This window comes from Cetorhinus maximus, chromosome 11 (assembly GCF_964194155.1).
Source record: "Cetorhinus maximus chromosome 11, sCetMax3.hap1.1, whole genome shotgun sequence".
In the NCBI taxonomy this organism is placed as follows: Eukaryota; Metazoa; Chordata; class Chondrichthyes; order Lamniformes; family Cetorhinidae; genus Cetorhinus; species Cetorhinus maximus.
Window position 1 is genome coordinate 43,693,628 of NC_135889.1, and position 20,509 is coordinate 43,714,136.

At 42.3% G+C, this 20,509-nt stretch overlaps 1 protein-coding gene across 3 annotated transcripts in view; it reads right to left on the reverse strand.

Annotated features, from left to right (window-relative positions):
• The window catches only part of myo1b (myosin IB), a 276,216-nt gene that overhangs the window by 133,829 nt on the left and 121,878 nt on the right, over positions 1–20,509 (reverse strand). For all 3 annotated transcript variants that reach the window (XM_078551859.1, XM_078551858.1, XM_078551857.1), the window contains exons 5-7: positions 15,678–15,782; positions 14,016–14,062; positions 13,160–13,223 (exon numbers count right to left, since the gene is read on the reverse strand). In XM_078551859.1, the coding sequence (XP_078407985.1) occupies positions 13,160–13,223; positions 14,016–14,062; positions 15,678–15,782 (216 nt within the window). The remainder of the gene's footprint in view (positions 1–13,159; positions 13,224–14,015; positions 14,063–15,677; positions 15,783–20,509) is intronic.

The following is a 20,509-nucleotide window of genomic DNA, read 5'->3' on the forward strand; positions in this document are numbered from 1 at the left end:
CCTGATCCTGTGGGATTCTTACCTGGTGAGTTAAGTTAAAATTGCCCTCGTGGACAATACAGTGCAGGTCTCAGTAAGGATAAATAAAACAAACTACTAAATTAAATACTATAAAAGAAGAGAAATGGTGACTTCAGATCCTGTCGTACCTAACATTTTTGGCACCAATTTACACCTATTCAGAATTGGCATAGAAGCAGGAAACTCGTGCTCCTTGTAATTTGCATGGGGGCAGAGCTATGTTAATGAGCAGACTGAACTCTAGAGAGGCACTAATGATCAAAAAAACATGAGCCTAGCCTGTGTTTAACCAGCATAAGTCACAAACAAATTTCCTCTAAAAAGCTCGATTGCAATCAGGTTTTCTTGTGCCTTGTTGGTGCTATCTTCACAGTGACTTTCATTAATGCAGCAGTAAGTAGTACGTTAGCAACCTAACTCTTCTTTGTCAACTGCAAAGGAGAAAATGTAAGTGGGCTGATATTTCCTCATTCTAGCTTATGTGGAAACTGTCAAAATTTTGCACCGCTTTCTATGCCAATCTTGCGGATAGCATTTTACATTGAAATTTCCTGTGAATGTGAAAAATGGTATGAAACAAGTGGAACTCAGCAAAAAGAATCAAAGCATAAGGAACATGCGGTATATGTGTCATTCTAGTTTTTCTTATCTTGTTATGGAAATGAAAGCTTGAAGCCATCAAACCATCAATTATGTCCCATTAAGCACTTCGCGTTTAAGAAAATGTGGAAGCTTCTCTTCTCAGCTCTTACATCATTGCTGCACCAAAAATTACAAGGCAATTCTGAGCTATTATCTTGTAATATTGAGGTAATATTTTAATTCCTTTGATAAACATGTATCTCATTTACTTTTACCTTCATTGCTTTTATATTTTATCTGTTCAGATACAACTAACAGACTTTTTACAACATCTCGATCTACAATAGTAAGTTTCATACTTTATCAGCCCAGAAATGCAGAGTAAGCAGCATAACTCGAATTTGGCAGTTGCACACCATCTCGAAGTGCCTGAACTATAATTTCACAATTAATGAATGTGTGTTTCTTTCAATTTTCTTGTTAATGTCCTCCTCCCTCCTAGATCCCCCAAGGACACTCAGTCCATGCTGGGTGTGACTCTGTAGATTCCACACAAACTCTGGTGCCTCACCCAATTCATTCATGAGCCATGCCATTGACTATCAATGAGTGCTAACATGGTGCAGTGCTAGTACTCTCACCATTCAGTCAGGTCAAGTATTCAAGCCTCACTCCAAGACTTTAAGCACATAATCCAAGCTGGCACTTCAGTACAGCATTGGAAGAGCATTGTATTATTGGGGGTGCTGCCTCTGAGATACAATGTTAGACAGAGGCAATATCTTACTGCTCAGATCCCACATGAAGAGCAAATATCCTCTCACTTGTGAAAGAAAGGCTTGCATGACCTCAGGCCCTCCTAAGGTACTTTATAGCCAAAGTATCTTTTTTGAAGTGTGGACCTAAGAAACACATCTGTCAATTTGTGCACAGCAAATTCTCACAAACAGCAATGTGAAAATTACCAGACCAGTGATGCTGGTTGGGGATAAATATTGTTTAGGACACCACTTTTGCTCTCCAAGATAATTCCATAGGATATTTTATATCTACCTGAGAGAGCAGTCGGGGCCTTGTTCAACATCTCACCCAAAAGACAGCACCTCATGACTGAACTTAAGTGTCAGCCTAGATTATGTGCTCAAGTACCTGGTGAGACCAAAACCTCCACTGTTAGAGGCAAGAATCAAATGAATTATAGCTGATATCTGTCCAATCCACAATCAAACTGCCAAAGCACATTAACTGCTATTTTATCTTATTATTGCTTGTGAGACAGAGCTGTGAGAAAATTGATTGCTGCATTTGGCCAAACAGTGACTACACTTGCGTAGTAGTCCACTGGATATAAATGGCTTCATGAGGACATGGCACCTATTGTACAAATTCTCTCCTTTCAAACGATAGCAGGGGCATCAAAAATGAGCCCACCCCTATCCCTCCCTGATGCGCTTCCTGCAGTAGAATCTGGCAAGAATGGCCAATTTTACCCCTCCTACGCATGGAAGCCCCCTACCACCATCCTGGCTGGGGTCAGTAACTTAACACTTCAGGATCCAACCTGGGTCCCCCCCTAGTCTTCATGGCTCAGCTGCTCACTGGATAAGTTTGCTAAACTCTTGTAGTTATTAGAATTTCAGGTTTACTGCTGTACAACTGATACAATATTCTGCCTTATACTCATAGATCAAATGCGATAACAAGCCAGGAGTTCAGGGGGGTGGAACACACTGCTTCCTGCTATTCAACTTAGTCACACATGATTGGCTACAATCATTTAGCTTGGAGGAGCTGCCTCAGCTGACTAAAATTGCTGGGCTAACATCATTACATGGCAGCAAACAGAATTGTGTTTTTGCTGGCTCGCTTGTATTATCTGCCAACACTTTAATTGTATTGTATAAAAAACTCATTAAAAAGGATATTCAGAGTAAACAGATACCTCAGCTCAGCATAAACATTCAAACAATGAGTTCAAGCTTTGAATGATGCTCCAGTCAGCCCAGCTGTTATTAATCGTGAATTCTTAATTCTACGCATAAAACTTCTACAATCTTCTTTTAATTTGCCAGATGCACAAAACCAAATCTGAAATACCTTGCAATTCAACAATTAAAAGGTCAGACTATGTTCATAGCTTAGGGCCTAGGCAGCTGAAAGCACAGCAAACAAGGGAGGGTCAAAGAGTTTGGGGGCGCACAAGAGGCCAGGGTTGGAAGAGGGCAAAAGATATCTACAGAGATGAGGAGGGCTAAGGCATGGAGGAATTTGGAAATATGGGTGAGAATTTTACAACTGAGGCATTGCTGAACCAGGAACCAATATAGGTCAACAAGCACAAGGGCAATGGATGAGTGAGATTTGGTTTGGGTTTAGAATATAGATAGAGTTTTCAATAAGCACAAGTTTATGGAGCATGGCCAGGAAAGCATCAGAATAGTTAAGCCTGAAGGTATCAAAAATATGGATGAGGTTTTCAGCCGATGAGCCGAGGTCGGTGGAGATGGGTGATGGAGCAGAGGTGGAAGTTGGCCGTTTTTGTGTTAGAGGGGATATGGAGTCAGAAAAGTCTTTTTTGAAAACTCCAAGTCTGAATGGAACACTTCAAACTAGCAAACTGTGAAAATAGACTTGGAGAGAAACTCAAATATGCTGTCTCACAACCCACTCCCCCTCCCCAAACAGTCAAAGTTATCTTGGTCCCATGTTAACATTTGCCTAACACCAGTAGCAACCTGTCAACATGAAATAAAAACACACAGCACAATGAAAATGAAACAAAGCTCGCTTTTCACACAAAAAAACGAGGAACTAAAACCCATTTTTTAAAATTCTCCAAAGTTTGGAGGGGCAATCTTCCATTATGCCACCTAAATGTCATGACTGCATAAAAAAACAGGCAATGGCTTGAGGAAGAATCCAGTATAATCTTCACCCCACTGAAGCCAACACCACATTAAAGAACACTGACTGGGAGTCACATCAACCTCCTGGTTGCCATTCAACATTAGCATTTCTACATGATTAAAATTGACCGTCTACCACAGGAACTTCTCCAAATAGTTGAATTACCAATATAAAACCTCATGTTTCAGAGTGAGGTTTGGAAAATGTTTAATACATGAATCACCTGCATTAACACAATCATATCTTGGTTATCTATGCAGCCATTCATCCATATCTCACAAACACACAGCATTCTCTATTTGTATTACTCAAATGGCAATTCAACACCCATAGTGCCTTCTGAGGCTTATTCTGTTCTGTGCAAATGCAAATATACAGTATCAACTGTAAAATACCAGCACAGATGTAAAACGACGGGCTTGGTACCCACAGCTATCCCACCCAATTTTGCACTCAGGGACCCTCGTGAGAGGGTAAGGGGAGTCAGGTTCTAGAGGCCGGGTGAGGGGGGTAGACACAAAGTGGGTGTGTCCCCCCAATGGGCACACGGGGTACCTCCTTTGGTGGGGTCTCCTGTCCCCTGCCCTTCCTGCCTTATAGCCCAAGCTCTGAAAGTAGTGAGCTGGCCTCCTTCATTCTGCCTCTCCCAGCTGCAACCATTAATGCTTGGTGTTATGCTAAATCTTTATAAAATGCTAGAAGGGCACAACTGGAGTATTGCTTTACAATTCTAGGCACCGCACTTTAGGAAGGATGTCAAGGGTTTGCTAGAGGTGTTCAAAATCATGAAGGGTTTTGACAGAGTGGCAGAAGAGTCATTAACCAAGGAACACAGGTTTAAGGTAGTTGGCAAAAGAACCAGTGGTGATGAAGGGAAAAAAAATTGGGTAGCAGGTGATGATGACCTGGAATGCAATGAAAGAGTGACCATAAGGCGTAGGAGCAGAAGTAGGCCATTCGGCCCATCGAGTCTGCCCCGCAATTCAATGAGATCATGGCTGATCTGATAATCCTCCACTCCACTTTGCTGTCTTTTCTCCATAACCCTAGATTCCCTTACTGATTAAAAATCTGTCTATCTCAGTCTTGAGTATACCTAACGACCCAGCCTCTACAGCCCTCTGCTGTAAAGAATTCCACAGATTCACTACACTCAGAAGAAATTCCTCCTCATCTGTCTTAAATGGGCGGCCCCTTACTCTGAGATTATGCCCTCTGGTCCTAGATTCTCTCACAAGCGGAAACAACCTCGCAGCATCTACCCTGTCAAGCCCCCTAAGAATGTTATGTTTCAATAAGGTCCCCTCATTCTTCTAAACTCCAATGAATACAGGCCCAACCTAGTCAACCTCTCCTCATAAGAAAATCCCTCCATACCCAGGATCAACCTAGTGAACCTTCTCTGGACTGCCTCCAATGCCACTTTATCTTTCCTTAGATAAGTGGACTAAAACTGTTCACAGTATTCTAGATGTGGTCTAACTAGTGCCTCGTATAATTTTAGCAAGACTTCCCTTTTTTATACTCCGTTCCCTTTGAAATAAAGGCCAGCATTCCATTTATCTTCTCTATTACCCGCTGAACTTGTATATTAGCTTTTTGGGATTCATGCACACGGACTCCCAAATCCTTCTGTGCTGTAGTTTTGCGCAGTCATTCTCCATTCAAGTAATACTCAGCTCCTCTATTCTTCCTGCCAAAGTGCATAACCTCACATTTTCCCACATTATATTCCATCTGCCAAGTTTTTGCCCACTCAGTTAACCTGTCTATGGTTCCTCTGTGGACTCCTTGTGTCATCCTCACCACTTGCCTTCCCACCTATTTTTGTGTCACCCGCACATTTGGCGATAGTACATTCACATCCCCCATTCAATCCACTAATACGTATTGTAAATAATTGTGGCCCCAGCACTGGTCCCTTTGGCACTCCACTAGTTACAGGTTGCCATCCTGAAAATGCCCCCCTTATCCCAACTCTGTCTTCTATTAGCTAGCCAATCCTCTATCCATGCTAATAGACAACCCCCAACACCATGGGCTCTTCTCTTATTAAGTAGCCTTATGTGCTGTAGCTTATCGAGTCTTTTGAAAATCCAAAGACATTACATCTACTGGTTCCCCTTTATCTATCCTGCTTGCTACCTCCTCAAAGAATTCTAATACATTTGTCAGGCATGATTTCCCCTTCATGAAGCCATGCTGACTTTGCTTGATTATATTATGCATTTCTAAATTGTCTGCTATTACATCCTTTACCAGGGTGGTGAAGGCAGATTCAATAATAATTTTCAAAAAGGGAACTGAATAAATATTTGAAGTGGGAAAAAATTACAGGGCAATGGAGAAAGTTCAGGGAAGGAATATTCTTGCTAAACTGCAAGGTACCGTGCAGGTCGTGTTCCATGCTAACTAACGCTCATACATTTCTACACATGGAAACCAACTTAAAGGGTCAACACACTGAGGGGGGAAAAAACTGGCTGTGCTAAACAGCAACATCTTAAAGGGAACACTGCAAGAGAGTGGGACTAATTGGATAGCTTGTTCAAACAGCCTGCACAAACAGAATGGGCTGAATGGCCTCCTTCTGTGTTATTCCATTCGATGGTTGCCAGCATTACATGGGGCAATACTGACCTTCCTTCTAAAACAAACAGGCCGTTTGTTGGGTTTTTTCTGACACTGATATATAAGTTCACCAAAATTCTTCCCAAGGTAATTTAAACCCAAAAAAACAAGGCTTTAGTGTAACATAGACACACTAATTAAGGGATAGTTACCTGATATGAATGAAATGATTACAGGCTATACTAGTCTAGACTGTTCTCAGCAGGTTACAATCAAATGCATGTTCGTAAACACTCGCTACAATTAGAGTATTTCAGGAATTGTTTAAATGGCTTCAGGTGTTTCTATACAGTAAAAACCCAACATGATACATCATTGTGTGAACATGCAAGTGGAGGTACAATGCTAAAACTAAAAATGGGCATCATAAAGTCTCGTCACTGCAATATTATCAAAGGTAATCACATCATGTGCTATATTTAACTTCTCAGCTGATCTAGTTTATAAATGCCTCCCAATTATGCTGGTTATATCTGCTGAAAACATCTTTTCACTTAACTGAAATAAGCATGTCCAGTCAGCACAATGTGTTCTGGAGTGGCTTTTCTGCTCATTAAAACTGGGCACAGGAAACAAGAGGCCTGTCCTTAGTGACATGAAAATGCTTGGGTTCTGTCCACAGAAGATAACATGTCCTATTAATCAAAACTTCAAAATATGACATATATTTTAGAAGTATTAACAAAACCTACATGTAGGATATCTAAAAAAAACAATTCTCCAGTGAGATAAGTAGCTTTAAAAACCCTGGCAGGACGAAAACTCACATGGTTTGCTGTCCCAACATGAAAAATAGACAGGAGAAGGGAGCCACGGTATGGCACAGGCATGTACAATAAAGAACATAGGATCTTTTTAAAATTCATTTACGGGACGTGGGCATCGCTGGTTAGGCCAGCATTTATTGCCCATCCCTAATTGCTGGAGAAGGTGGTGGTGAGCTGCCTTTTTGAACTGCTGCAGTGATATAAGGTACATCCACAGTGCTGTTAGGGAGGGAATTCCAGGATTTTGACCCAGCAACAGTGAAGGAATGGAAATATATTTCCAAGTCAGGATGGTGAGCGACTTGGAGGGGAACTTCCAGGTGGTGGTGTTCCCATGTATCTGCTGCCCTTGTCCTTCTAGATGGTAGTGGTTGTGGATTTGGAAGGCACTGCCTAAGAAGCATTGGTGAGTTTCTGCACTGCATCTTGTAGATAGTACACACTGCTGTCACTGTTCATCAGTGGTGGAGGGTGTGAATGTTTGTGGATGTGGTGCCAATCAAGCAGGCTGCTTTGTCCTGGATGGTGTCAATCTTCTCAAGTGTTGTTGGAGCTGCATTCACCCAGGCAAGCAGAGTGTATTTCATCACACTCCTGACTTGTGCCTTGCTTTGGGGAATCAGGTGGTGAGTTACATGCTACAGGATTCCTAGCCTCTGACCTGCTCTTGTACCCACAGTATTTATACGGGTAGTCCAGTTCCGTTTCTCGTCAATGGTAACCCTGAGGATGTTGATAGTGGGGGATTCAGCGATGGTAATGCCATCGAATGTCAAGGGACGATGGTTAGATTCTCTCTTGTTGGAGATGGTCATTGTCTGACACTTGTGTGGCGCAAGTGTTACTTGTCACTTGTCAGCCCAAGGCTGGATATTATCCAGGTCTTGCTGTATTTAGACATGGGTTGCTTCAGTATCAGAGGAGTTGCAAATGGTGTTGAACATTGTGCAATTATCAGGGAACATCCCCACTTCTGATCTTATGATAGAAGGAAAGTCACTGATGAAGCAGCTGAAGATGGCTGGGCCTAGGACACCATCATGAGGAACTCCTGCAGTGATGTCCTAGAACTGAGATGATTGATCTCCAACAACCACAACCACCATCCTTTCGGCTAGGTATGACTTCAACCAGTGGAGTTTCCACCCTGATTCTCATTGTCTCCAGTTTTGCTAGGGCTCCTTGATGCCACACTCAGTCAAATGCAGCCTTGATGTCAAGGGCAGTCACTCTCACCTCACCTCAGGAATTCAGTTCTTCTGTCCATGTTTGAACCAAGGCTGTAATGAGGTCAGGAGCTGTATGACCCTGGCGGAACCCAAACTGAATGTCAATGAGCAGGTTATTGCTAAGCAAGTGCTGCTTGATAGTACTGTTGATGACCCTTTCCATCACTTACTGATGATGGAGAGGAGACTGATGGGGCAGTAATTAGCTGGATTGGATTTGTCCCACCTTTTGTGTACAGGACATACCTGGGAAATTTTCAGCATTGCCTGGTGGATGCCTGTCTTGTAGCTGTACTGGAACAGCTAGGCTAGGGGGCGCAGCAAGTTCTGGAGCACAAGTCTTCAGTACTACTGCCGGAATATTGTCAAGGACCATAGCCTTTGCAGAATCCAGTGCCTTCAGCCATTTCTTGATATCATGTGGAGTGAATCGAATTGGCTGAAGACTGGCATCTGTGATGCTGGGGACATCCGAGGAGGCCAAGATGGATCATCCAATCGGCACCTCTGGCTGAAGATTGTTGTGAATTCTTCAGCCTCAACTTTTGCACTGATGTGCTGGGCTCCTCCATCATTGAGAATGGGGATATTTGTGGAGCTTCCTCTTCCAGTGAGTTGTTTAATTGTCCACCACCATTCATGACTGGATGTGGCAGGAACGTAGAGCTTGGAACTGATCCGTTGGTTGTGGAATTGCTTAGCCCTGTCTATCATTTGCTGCTTATGCAGTTTAGCACAGTAGTCCTGTGTTGTAGCTTCACCAGATTGACACCTTGCCTAGTGCTGCTCCTGGCATGCCCTCCTGAACCAAGGTTGATCCCCTGGCTTGGTGATAATGGTAGAGTGGGGGATATGCCGGGCCATGAGGTTGCAGATTGTGGTTGAATACAATCCTGCTGTTGCTGATGGCCCACAGCACCTCATGGATGCCCAGTCTTGAGTTGCTAGATCTATACAAAATTTATCCCACTTAGCACAGTAGTAGTGCCACACCACATGATGGAGGGCATTCTCGATGTGAAGACGTGACTCTGTCTCCCAACGATACTGTCATGGACAGGTGCAACTGTGGCAGGCAGGTTGGTGAGGATGAGGTCAAGTGTATTTTTCCCTCTTGTTGGGTTCCCTCACCACTTGTTGAAGACCCAGTCTGGCAGCTATGTCCTTTAGGACTCAGCCAGCTCAGTCTGTTGTACTACCAAGCCACTCTTGGCGATGGATATTGAAGTCCCCCACCCAGAGTACATTCTGCACCTTTGCTACCCCCAGTGCTTCCTTCAAGTGGTGTTCAACATGGAGGAGTACTGATTCTTCAGCTGAGGTACGTGATAATCAGGAGTTTTCATTGCCCATGTTTGAACTGAGTCAAAGTCGATGTTGAGGACTCTCAGGGCAATTCCCTCCCACCTGTATAGTACTGTGCTGCCACTTCTGCTATGTCTGTCCTGCCAGTGGGATGGTGGTGTATGGACATGATCTGTAAGGTATGATTCCGCGACTTTGACTATGTCAGGCTGTTGCTTGACTAGTCCGTGAGGCAGCTCTCCCAATTTTGGCACAAGCCCCCAGATGTTAGCAAGGGTAACTTTTGTAGGGTCAACAGGGCTGGGATTGCTGTTATCATTTCTGGTGCCTGGATCAATGCCCGGTGGTCCATCCAGTTTCATTCCTTTTTATTAACTTTGGCTTGCTCGGCCATTTCAGAGGGCAATTAAGGGTCAACCACAATACTGCGGATTATTGGAGTCATATGTAGACCAGGCCAGGTAAGGATGGCAGATTTCCTTCCCTAAAGGACATTAGTGAACCAGATGGGTTTTTATGACAATCGACAATGGTTTCATGGTCATCATCAGACTTTTAATTCCAGATTTTTATTGAAATCAAATTTGGTGGGATTCGAACCCAGGTCCTCAGAGCATTACTTTGGGTCTCTGGATTACCAGTTCAGTGACAATACCACTATGCCACCACCTCCCTGTATTCCAGAACTGAAAACGATGCGGTAGTTACCATGTTACAAACACCTCCCCCTACTGACTCATTGTTGGGGGGGGGGGGGGGGGGTGAAATTTAACGGCCCCCACCGGTGTATCTGAAGGCAAGGGGGCACGTAAAATAAAACTGGTGCTTAGCCCACCACCTTCCTGTCCACCCCCTGACTGTTCCCATATTACAGCAGGTAGCTAAGGCATCAGGCAGCCTGCCCGCCTTTAGGCCTATTAAAGCCCTAAAGTGTGCAATTAATGGCCAGTTCAGGGCTTCATTCTGCCTCCACTGCAGTAATACATGCAGGAAAGGCAGAACAAAGGAGGCCAGTCCACTACTTTCACAGCTCGGTCTAAGAGGAGGGAAGGAAGGTAGGAGGTACCTCCTTTGTGGGTGTCCCCATGACCATTGAGAGCACATCCTCAAATTGGTACCGCACCTTTGTGCTATCCCCCTCCCCCCAGTCTCTAGAACCAGAACCCCCACCTTGCTAGGATCCCGATCCCACCCCGCCAAAATCCCCAGATTTACTTTCAAGTCCGGCATCCATAGTCTTCTTCTTTGTACTCCCATGTAGTCTCAGCAGTGGCCACTAGGGTGCTCTGGCACTGCTGGAACTACTCAGCTGCCAAAGATTGGTCAGCATATCTTGAAGACGGGATTTCCTTTCCCCGAGGGGGTGAAGTCCCACCCCCAGCATATTATCACTGTGGATCAGCCCGTTTTAAAGTCAACAAGCTGCTAACCAACTTTTCTATGGGGGCGAGGGGTGTGTGTGTGTGTGTGTGGGGAGGGGGTGGGGTGGGTGACGGGACAGACGAGGAATATGCACCCCATCCCCTGCCCCGGTAAAATTCACACATGGCAAACAAAATTGACACATTGGCAAACCCTAAACTTCAACAAAATGTTTTAGGCCATTTTACTATGTTAAAAATGCTAGATAAATGCAAGTTATTGCTATAGTGGAATGTGGCCATCTGGACATACTTATTTGTGGTAGGTATATGGCATATAGTCTATTCTTAATTTAAAGCATTTAATTCAAATCTTTTTTGAGAATAAAACACTTCCTGTGCTGTTTTAATTAAATTGTTAAAGGTGAATTACTGGATAATTCACATTCCCTCTCTCCCACCATGCACCCCTGCCTCCAAAAATTAACCTTTGAACTAGAGGAGCAGACTAAATTCCTCTTCTGTTTGTATAGCTCTGGATGAACACCACAACATCAGACCCAACAATCCCAGCAAGCCAACACCTCACAGCAACCTACACGGCTCTCAGAATCTTTGCAGGCACCCGCTACATGAGGGCTTACATGGTTCATGGTCCTGCTCCAATGGTTGACCTCTCACCACCTTTTTTGAAAAGAAATCTACATTCAGAGCAGGATCAGCTACAGAACTCACTTGTGCTCAAGTAAAATGCATGAGTGAGGAGTACAAAGACCATGAGCCAGATCACTAACCATGCATGAACAATCTAACAAGGAGAATGTGGTGTCAGTTGCTGAACCTCCTGCAAGGTGCTCAATGAAATCGGCTAAATGTTAGGCGGTTTTTCCTTTCACGGAGAGCAGTGAGCCTCTGAAATGTGTTTCTGACTTGCATCATGTGCGCTGACTCTCTGCATTCCTTCAACAGGGAGCTGGACCGTGTTGTGGCTGGGGCAGGGATTATATAAAAGGGAAGTGGATCAACAGATACTATAATAGTCAATGCGATCTTCTGGATTGCCTGAGGAAGTCGGTGAGGAATTTTCCAGAGTTCTTTTTCCTTTATTGGCTCTGGTTTTTTTCCCCCCTTGGATTTTTGCCTTCTCCAGGAGATCACATGACTGTTTGGGGGCAGGGGAGAGGGGTACAGTAAGTGTCTAGTCACAATCCTCCAGACATAATGATTATGGGGCAGGCTTGATAGACCAACTGGTCTTTTCCTGCCTGCCATTTTCATACGTGTGTATTTCCACATTTGTCCTCCCACAGATAACAGGCACAAAACTAAAGTGAGGGAAACTGGCATTGGCCAGCATATGGTGCTAGCAGTTTCAAACTTTAATGCTTATTGATATAAGAGAACCTTTGTGTTCACATAGGTCATTGCATTCTAGACATGGATGGACAGAAGGTTGTCATCAATCCCACCATGTCATTTAGAAAGGCAGTCTGGTGGAATTGAGCAGCCCTTTCATGCTGCTGTTACAGTAAGAAAGGAGACAACAGGCTGGGCATCCTGAAGAAAATCATTTTTAGATTTACAGACAGCAGAATGGCTGCTCCTGCCCTCCACCTCAAGAAATCACCATCTCTAAAGGCTAAGGATAGCAGGAAGGTAGTGCCAGATAGGTGACTTGGGCTCGAAACATGATGGGTATGTGACAGTAGGTTTTTCGACATACCTTTGGTGCCAAAGTAACAGAAGACATCACAGAGCAAAGTGCACCAACAACATTTGAACAATCAAATCAGCAACCATCCATCCAAACCTCTTCAAGTTTCAGAGCAGATACTGTACAACACAGAAGAGGGAAGAGAACTGGGGGGAATATAATAAATCCTTCCCTCAGTGAGTGATACCTATGAATATGAACTATATTCCCAAAACACACAGCTATGATCCCACATTTCGTTACAGATTGTTCATGAAGCGGTGCCAAGAGCTGAAACCACTTAGTAAAGATATTTTTAAATGATCAGCATTTTTTGTTAGCTTTTAATTGTATATCAAAACTCTGCATCTCACAGCACCTGAATTCCATCTGTTTAATACCACCTCAAATGCTTAAAGTATTAATTCCCATTGTGCCAATTCTAGCTACAGAGACATAACTTGATTCCCAGGAACAGAAAGGGCCTAGCCCACTACCTGTGCAGTATTCTGTAATGACATCACTGAAGAAATCATGTGGGCTGTGCAAGTAGTTGTCTGCAGCGCTACCTGCCCTGGGGAATCAACATAATCTGTGTAGCAAATACATTTCTTCCCCCTTGTCTTTGCAAAACCATCTTATTTACCACTGTGCAATACTTACAGTTGCTGATAACGCCACCAAGGGGGTCACCTTTGAAGTCAAACTCAATATCCATATACTTTCCCTGTGAAATTGAAACATTCCATTGGATGTGTTATGAAATTGATGTAAGAGGGACAATTAAAGAAGCTATAACCAGTGTCTCAATGGAGGACAAAGAAATGTACCACTATTTACATTTTCTACCAAATATGGTTAACAAAATCTTAAGCTGTACTCTTTCATTCTACAATTAGGGCATTTTCTGTTGAACCAAAAAAAATTGCTTGCAAAATAAACGAGCATGATTTTAACCTCCGCTTACAGTGTCCATATAATTTGAAAGAGGTTCATAATTTATGCAGGTTCTCTCAAGAGATGCTGTGGCAGTGCAGTTACATTCCTACTTTGTGACTTTTGTCTCTTAACCTTTGACTCAGCCCCTTATCACTCAGAGAAGCTTATGACAAAGCCACAGATTGGTAACAGACTGAGAGAAACCCACAGGAGGTAACAGATGACAAAAGGTGGTGTTTGAACCCATGCCTTCTGAAAGACAGCAGTGCTGTTATCAAACAATGCCAAAGTTTGTAAGGAATTTTCATGTGTCACAAGCCAAAGCAACCAAAAGGTGAAGAGGATAATGTGACATGATGTGACACAGCCTTGCACTTTTATGAACAACATTTCTCATGCAGTAGAATTAACTCAAGCACTATGCATATCTATGTTTTATTTTGGAGGTTCAAATAGTTCTCAATCATTTGATGAGAAATCGAAACAAGACCTTTTTTAATATTAAAAACTTGAATCATAGTTTTCTAATATAAAAGCTAACAGGAACAACTCTGAAATGTCAAACAAAATAGCTACTTACGAATCTGGAAGAATTGTCATTCCTCATGGTTTTGGCATTTCCAAAGGCTAGTGGAAGAAAACAAGGAAGAAGAATGCATTAACCGGAATTCTTTGCTTCTCTTATACAGAGATTTAAAAATAATAAATTCAATCCTTTTCTATTTTATCAGCAGGAAGCGCACTTCACATTCTTCAACAAATTAGAACCACAAAAAAAAAACTGGATGAGCCACAAAAACAAACGTCTGTACTCCAGGGATCAGGATGAGTATTCTATCCATACACAAACCACTAAGAACCAGTCGCTCTTTCAGTTACCGAGTCACACAGTGCATTGCACTGTGAATTGCTGGATTTGATTTGATACTTTTCTACAATGCAATTAGCGGTCTTGACCTTAAGTGTTTTGTTCAGTAATAACCAAGTTACACTACAGAAATGCTTAAGTGTTGATGTTTATTGCACTTCAGTCTGTGATGGTGCTATAAATCAGTATTCCTGCATCTAGAGCATTCTAGAAATGAGAAGTCTTCCTCTATAGATCAAAATCCAAGTTAAAACTGGCATCCTAAACTATGAAATGATGCTCAGCCTTTGACTTACATTATAAAGCAACTCCTACGATGTGTGAGAAATAATGTGGCTTGTTTGGAAAGCTCTACTAGTGAGATATTTAAGTCCCGTAGTTCTACTTGATGAATTTCAGAAGCCTTGATCAAGGTAGGCCAAGTAGAAAGAAATTATGACACCTCAAAAAAAAAGTGAGAATTGTGAATCTCTTTACAGGCAAGAATAGATCTTTGGTAATGAAGTTAGAGTGTGAACTAGAGTATTCTTACCTGCCTGACAAGAGGTAGCCTGAAGTTATCAGGCACTGACAGCGAACAAAAATGGATGTACTGAAACAAAGAGTCAATATACCAGTGTACTGCAGAATATTAGATTGTGTGTTCACTACAGTGAAGGTGAGTGGGATGGGGAGGCAGACGTAACCAAACAGAAAGCAGGAAATACTAAATACATACATGTATACGCGTGCGCGTGTGTGTATGTATATGTACACACACACACACAGATATATTTGTATATATTTTAAACTTTCTTGATACTTCAAAGAGTAAATGCATCATCCAATGTACTGAGCATATAGCCCTGTAATTCAGTCTGATCGCCAGTTTATGCAGATGCAACTGATCATCGCCAGTGCAACAGTTGGTGTCTACAATCTGCCTCAGTTTTCCTGGGTTGTGGGTCCGAGGCGGTGGGGGTGGACTTTTTTTTTAGTTAAGCCTGGGACCCTCAAGATTATCCAGTGAAATTCGCTTCCCAATTGATCACTTCCCACTACATGTGGTTCCTATGCAGCAAGCTGCTTCCAGACCACAGACTACCCTATTTGATATACCAGACTCCTGCATAATCACTTAAGACTGTGAATGACCCAGAGTAATTTCAGGAAGATGTCTCAGGTGCTACATGATGGTGGATAGTTTCTCATGAATGGACTTCAGCGCCTTTCCTATGTATTAACCCCATAAGATAATTCTTACATGCACGACCTTAAAAGAATGGAACTGAATGTTAAAACAAATTTGGACCTCAACATGCTTTAGTTTAAGCACAAGAACACCACTACCCCTATTAGAAAGCAAGGTGACATACTAAATATTCTTAAACTTACCCTCAAGCACAGGGTTTGACTGCAGCAGCTGCTCCTTAACTTGATTGACCTCTGCTCCCTTGCCACAAACAGCAGCAACATAGGACATAACCAATTTACTGGCCTCTGGAAGGATTGAATACACATAAAAGTTTTGTTAGTACATATACCATTTTTTTTCACTAAATTCAATCAATCCTGTACTTCTGACTTATATTCAAAGTAATGAACAAATACAAAAAAAGTCCTTCATACATCATATCTGAAACACCAGGAATATAACTGATATAATCAGCCATCTGATCAATCGGATCAAGCTGTTTTTGTTCAGAACATTAGACATGGCATCCAACCTAACATGTGGTAGTAGCAGCAGTTGTGGTGGGGAGTGAAATTGGAGTGCAGCAGGTCCCGCACCTGCTCCATGATACCCTATTCATGTAAGGAGGCATGAAACAAGGATTAGGCCCTGTATTTACATTTGTAATGGGCCTAAATATCTGTCTGGGGCAATTTGCAAGGAATCCTAAAAAATGGCCTGACCCAATTTCAGGTTAGAGGTAGTGCAGGCTTCCTTGGAGCACAGAACATCGGTCCCTGAAATTGATCTGGTCATAAAATGGGGGCAACGAAGTCCAATCTCAAACTCATTGCATACCTAAATTTAACATCAGTCGCATTCTGTAGGCTCAGATGGAACAGCCACTTGGATGAGATACTTGCAGGTGGCCAGCTGCGCTTCTGCATGAGCAAGTATCTTCAAGTAATAGAGAATAAAACTGGCAGTGGTGGCAAAAGAAAGATTTTTCTATTTACACAAAAGTTCAAAATTTCTTTGGATTATTTGTCTGAAATGTATAATCTGCTTTCAGATCCTTGGCAAAGTTACCTGGTGTCATCTCTACTTTATTTTTGTATATTTGTACTAATGGAAGGTGCGCCCGAAGGGCAAATTGGCAGAGCTGAGACTCTGTCCTGACGTACATCAGTTTCCCACAGTGGGAATGGGGGCGGTAGTCTGACAAAATCTATTTTGCTCGAACACCCTTCATCCGACATTGCTAGTGTCAATGTTGGTATAGGAAAATGCAGCCCATTTTTTAAAAATTAGTTTGACTTAACAATTGTGTGATAGAGAACAACTGTTACCAACCACACCAGACATTTGCATTAGCTTGTTTAGTAACAGTAATAGTTCCAAAACATCAATTTTCTTGACAATTATATGAGACACAAAATGGACCCAGCATAAGATATTGTAATGTGTATAGAGAAGGAAAGTAAAGGTTTTTTAAGAAAAAAAGCTATTTGTGCCAAAATGTTGTGAAAAGGCTTCAGCATTATATGAAACTTCTGAGAAAGTTAACACTGATTTATGTCCAATATTCCAATTATTGTTTTTGTATCAAATATGCACTCTGACTTGTGCACATTAGAAACAATTAGAAGTCAACTGAAAAAGCATTGATATATTCCAGGATTGATTTCAATGATAAATATAAGTTCACTGTTAAAGATACAAGCTTCTGAGCTTGATCGTTTTTCAGTGCCCCCTTAATTTCAGACACTAAATATAAATGCTCAAAACCTGCAATAGAAACAAAATGCATTAGGAATGTACTTAAGAAATGTTGGCATTTTGGATGTGATCCTTTGTGGTCATTGAGGAACAGTCACACTTTTATCATTCACTTTCAGACACTGATACAATATGCACAGCCAGCCAACTTTTATTTCCTATTTGCCATGCTTGGCTGATAGACCTCTTACCAAATGTGCTCACATGTACTATATTTCAAACTCCAAGAAACTGGTACTAAATTAGTCACTACAGCAGCAGAGCTCAGTCATCCTCAAACAGGACAGTTCATATATACCATTTTAATACAACATCAGATAGTCCAGAATAATGCATTTTGAAATCAAATTCAGTTTGCTGTGACTGAGGTTAAGAGGTGGCAGATGGGAGGGGTTAGCGTCATTTGGCCTCACCAGCTCCCCTTAGTAACATTATTGAACATTTTCATCAGTTAATTGTCTTGTATACGAAAATGGGAGTTTCCACTGAGCAATACATCAAAACGAAGATAGTTCTCTCACCTGTAACCATCGCAACTGTTTACTCAGAAAGAATCTGCACTCCAAATCAAAGAAAGAAAAATGTCTAGAGAATAGTCCTACGATTTTTAGCCCTCCATTTTGACTGCCTGTTTTCACACGTGGCATATGGAATAGGGACTGGGTGCTTTGCCAAGATTCATCAGCGATTCAGTTCAAAAATTACTGAAAGTAGTCCTTAAGATACAGGACTATTTATTGTGAAGAAGCAATTTATATACCAATTCAAATATTATAATACATGTTTGTTGCTGTTTGTTTCTGGTCCTGTGTAATTACCTCATTTCAAAATAAATTCAACTATTAGGTTACCCGGAAAGTAACAAACTGATAATGGATTATTTACTGTCCTTTGGACTGTACAGGAGAGATTGTGGGAACCCATGTGGAGTCTGGTGCTTAGCACATAAGAAAAGGTAATTGTTAATCTTCCTACCCTCTATCCAATTATGTCACATACAAGAGTTCAATTTTAGTTCCTGGGAAACACAGAGCTGCTAATGGGAAAATGCTTTTTTGCCAGGAGCACAAGTCTTGGGAAGAAGTTCAAATTGCAACAATTAGATCCCTCTATAATTCTGTACAAAATTGTAATGATCATTTAACACATTTGTATTGATTTTGACCCAAAAGTGGCAATGATGATTGAACACTGGTTGGGTAACACTCCTGTTGATAATTTCATTGAAAAACTCACTCAGACCACAAGTTCATATTTTGCCACCCAGGTGTGTGACTTCATAGATTTTCTTGAATTATCTGACCCCTGCGTGCCAGAACCAAAGAATCCATTATGGTGCATATTATACATAGCTGCACCGTAGATTGATTAATTGAAAACTTATAGCTTATTAGTATTATAACAAGGTTAAAAGTGTCTGCTATGTCTGTCCGGTGGGAAAGTATTTCTGGGAACACTTCACAAAGGCCAGCTGTAGTTCCCAAAAGGAAATGACTCATCCTCTTGATGCTGAGTGCTTGTAGGCAAACATAATGTGATTACTTAATAAGACCTATCGAGCTAGCCCTACGGCAGAAGAAATGATAGTGCATGTCAAGCTCCCCATGGTGATAGAAGTTTCAAATATTACTCACCTGGATGAATAGCACCTGTATACATTGGATACAGGTCAGAGGCGGCCACAGGGGCTGCTGAGTGCCAAGGTGGGCTGTTTAAAAGGCTCCGCCTCTGTTCTCTGCAACTTCAGTTGTTTTGTTAAACATTAGCCATCACACCCATGCCATGACCCTTCCACCCCCCCAATGGCCTCTCATACCCTCTATGCCAACCCATGACTCCCACCTATCCCCATTGCCCCTTATAGCCCATTGGCCAACGTAGGGCCGCATTTCATCCTTTGTGGAGGTTTCTACATTCAGGAAAATTCCCAACCCGGGCCACCCAACTCAGAGAAAAATGCTGGCAAAGACAGAATTTTCATTGTGGGCAGGTGGCGGGGAGGCAGGGCGGTTGGGGTCTGCAGTCAAGCCAGCCGACCCAGGAAAAAGTTCAGAGGCAGCCACAGGAGCTGTTGGGTGCGCAGGCAGGCTATTTTAAAATGCACACCTTGGTGCTGTGGGACTTTCTCCCAGTTATAATGAAAGCAGAAAGGCCCTCCAGCCCTCTTCCCTCACACCCACCCCCTCACTGCCCCCTCCATGCCACCTTATGCCCCTCACCCACTCCCTATGGCCCCTCATGCCTCCCATGCCAAGCTACGGCACTTCCATGCCCCTTCACCCACTTTACACTGCATAGAATCAATGAACCCTATAGTGACAGTAGGATGTGTAAAAAAAGCTTTAAAAACATTAATTGATAACTTCCCACTTTTGTAAAAAAAACTCCTTTTTACTAGTCCAATAAAAGTGTCATCATCCAGATCTTTTAAAGTATCAATAACAGAAGCTACAAGCACTTGAAACCTCTTTATCTTGTGTAAATAAACATTGTGAAAGTAACAGCATAGGTCAGCAATCAAGCAATGTTTTCCCTGGGGCTCAGGTGTTTTATCAGAGCAATGGATACCTGGGCTCTCAGTCAAGCCTTTATGCATTTTTGACATGCAGACAATGGTTCATGATACTTCTCAAGGTGCTATGAACTACGATTCTTTAAGAAGCTGGCCCAACTCCATGAAAACTACGGAGGACCAGAACATGCCTATCCCCACAATGAAGCCAACCACGTTGTTAATGCAGGGTACTGGCTGGTAACCCAAACCAGCCCGTACCCTTAAAAGGCACTCCTGAAAATCAGAAACCCTGGGAATGCGGTCGAGAATCCCGGCTGCCATTTTCAAAGGGCTCCCAAGTCATCCCGACTGAGTGAAAATTTATCCCTTAGTGTCATCTTATGACCCCACCCATTCTCTGGCCCCCTTACAGCCTCTATCTCAAGTTTGTGCCAATTCGTGCCCATCTACTGCCCTATGCCCTTACTCACCTGGCCAACTCACCCAGTATCCATCACAGGCTGACCTCAGGAGCCATGCTGAGATTAAATAAAACAAAGTTCTAAATACCTATTCCAGAGTTCACGATATATAAAAAAAACTTCCATTCATGGAACCCATTCAATACATTTAAGTCCCCTCAAGTACTTAATCCTTTTAAAATGAACATTTATATTCATAACCCCACAAAGTCAACTAATCCTTTAATAACTTCTTTGAGCTGTCAACCCTTCTGCTGTGATAATGGTAGGTTGTGAAAAGCAGCCAATCACTAATAAT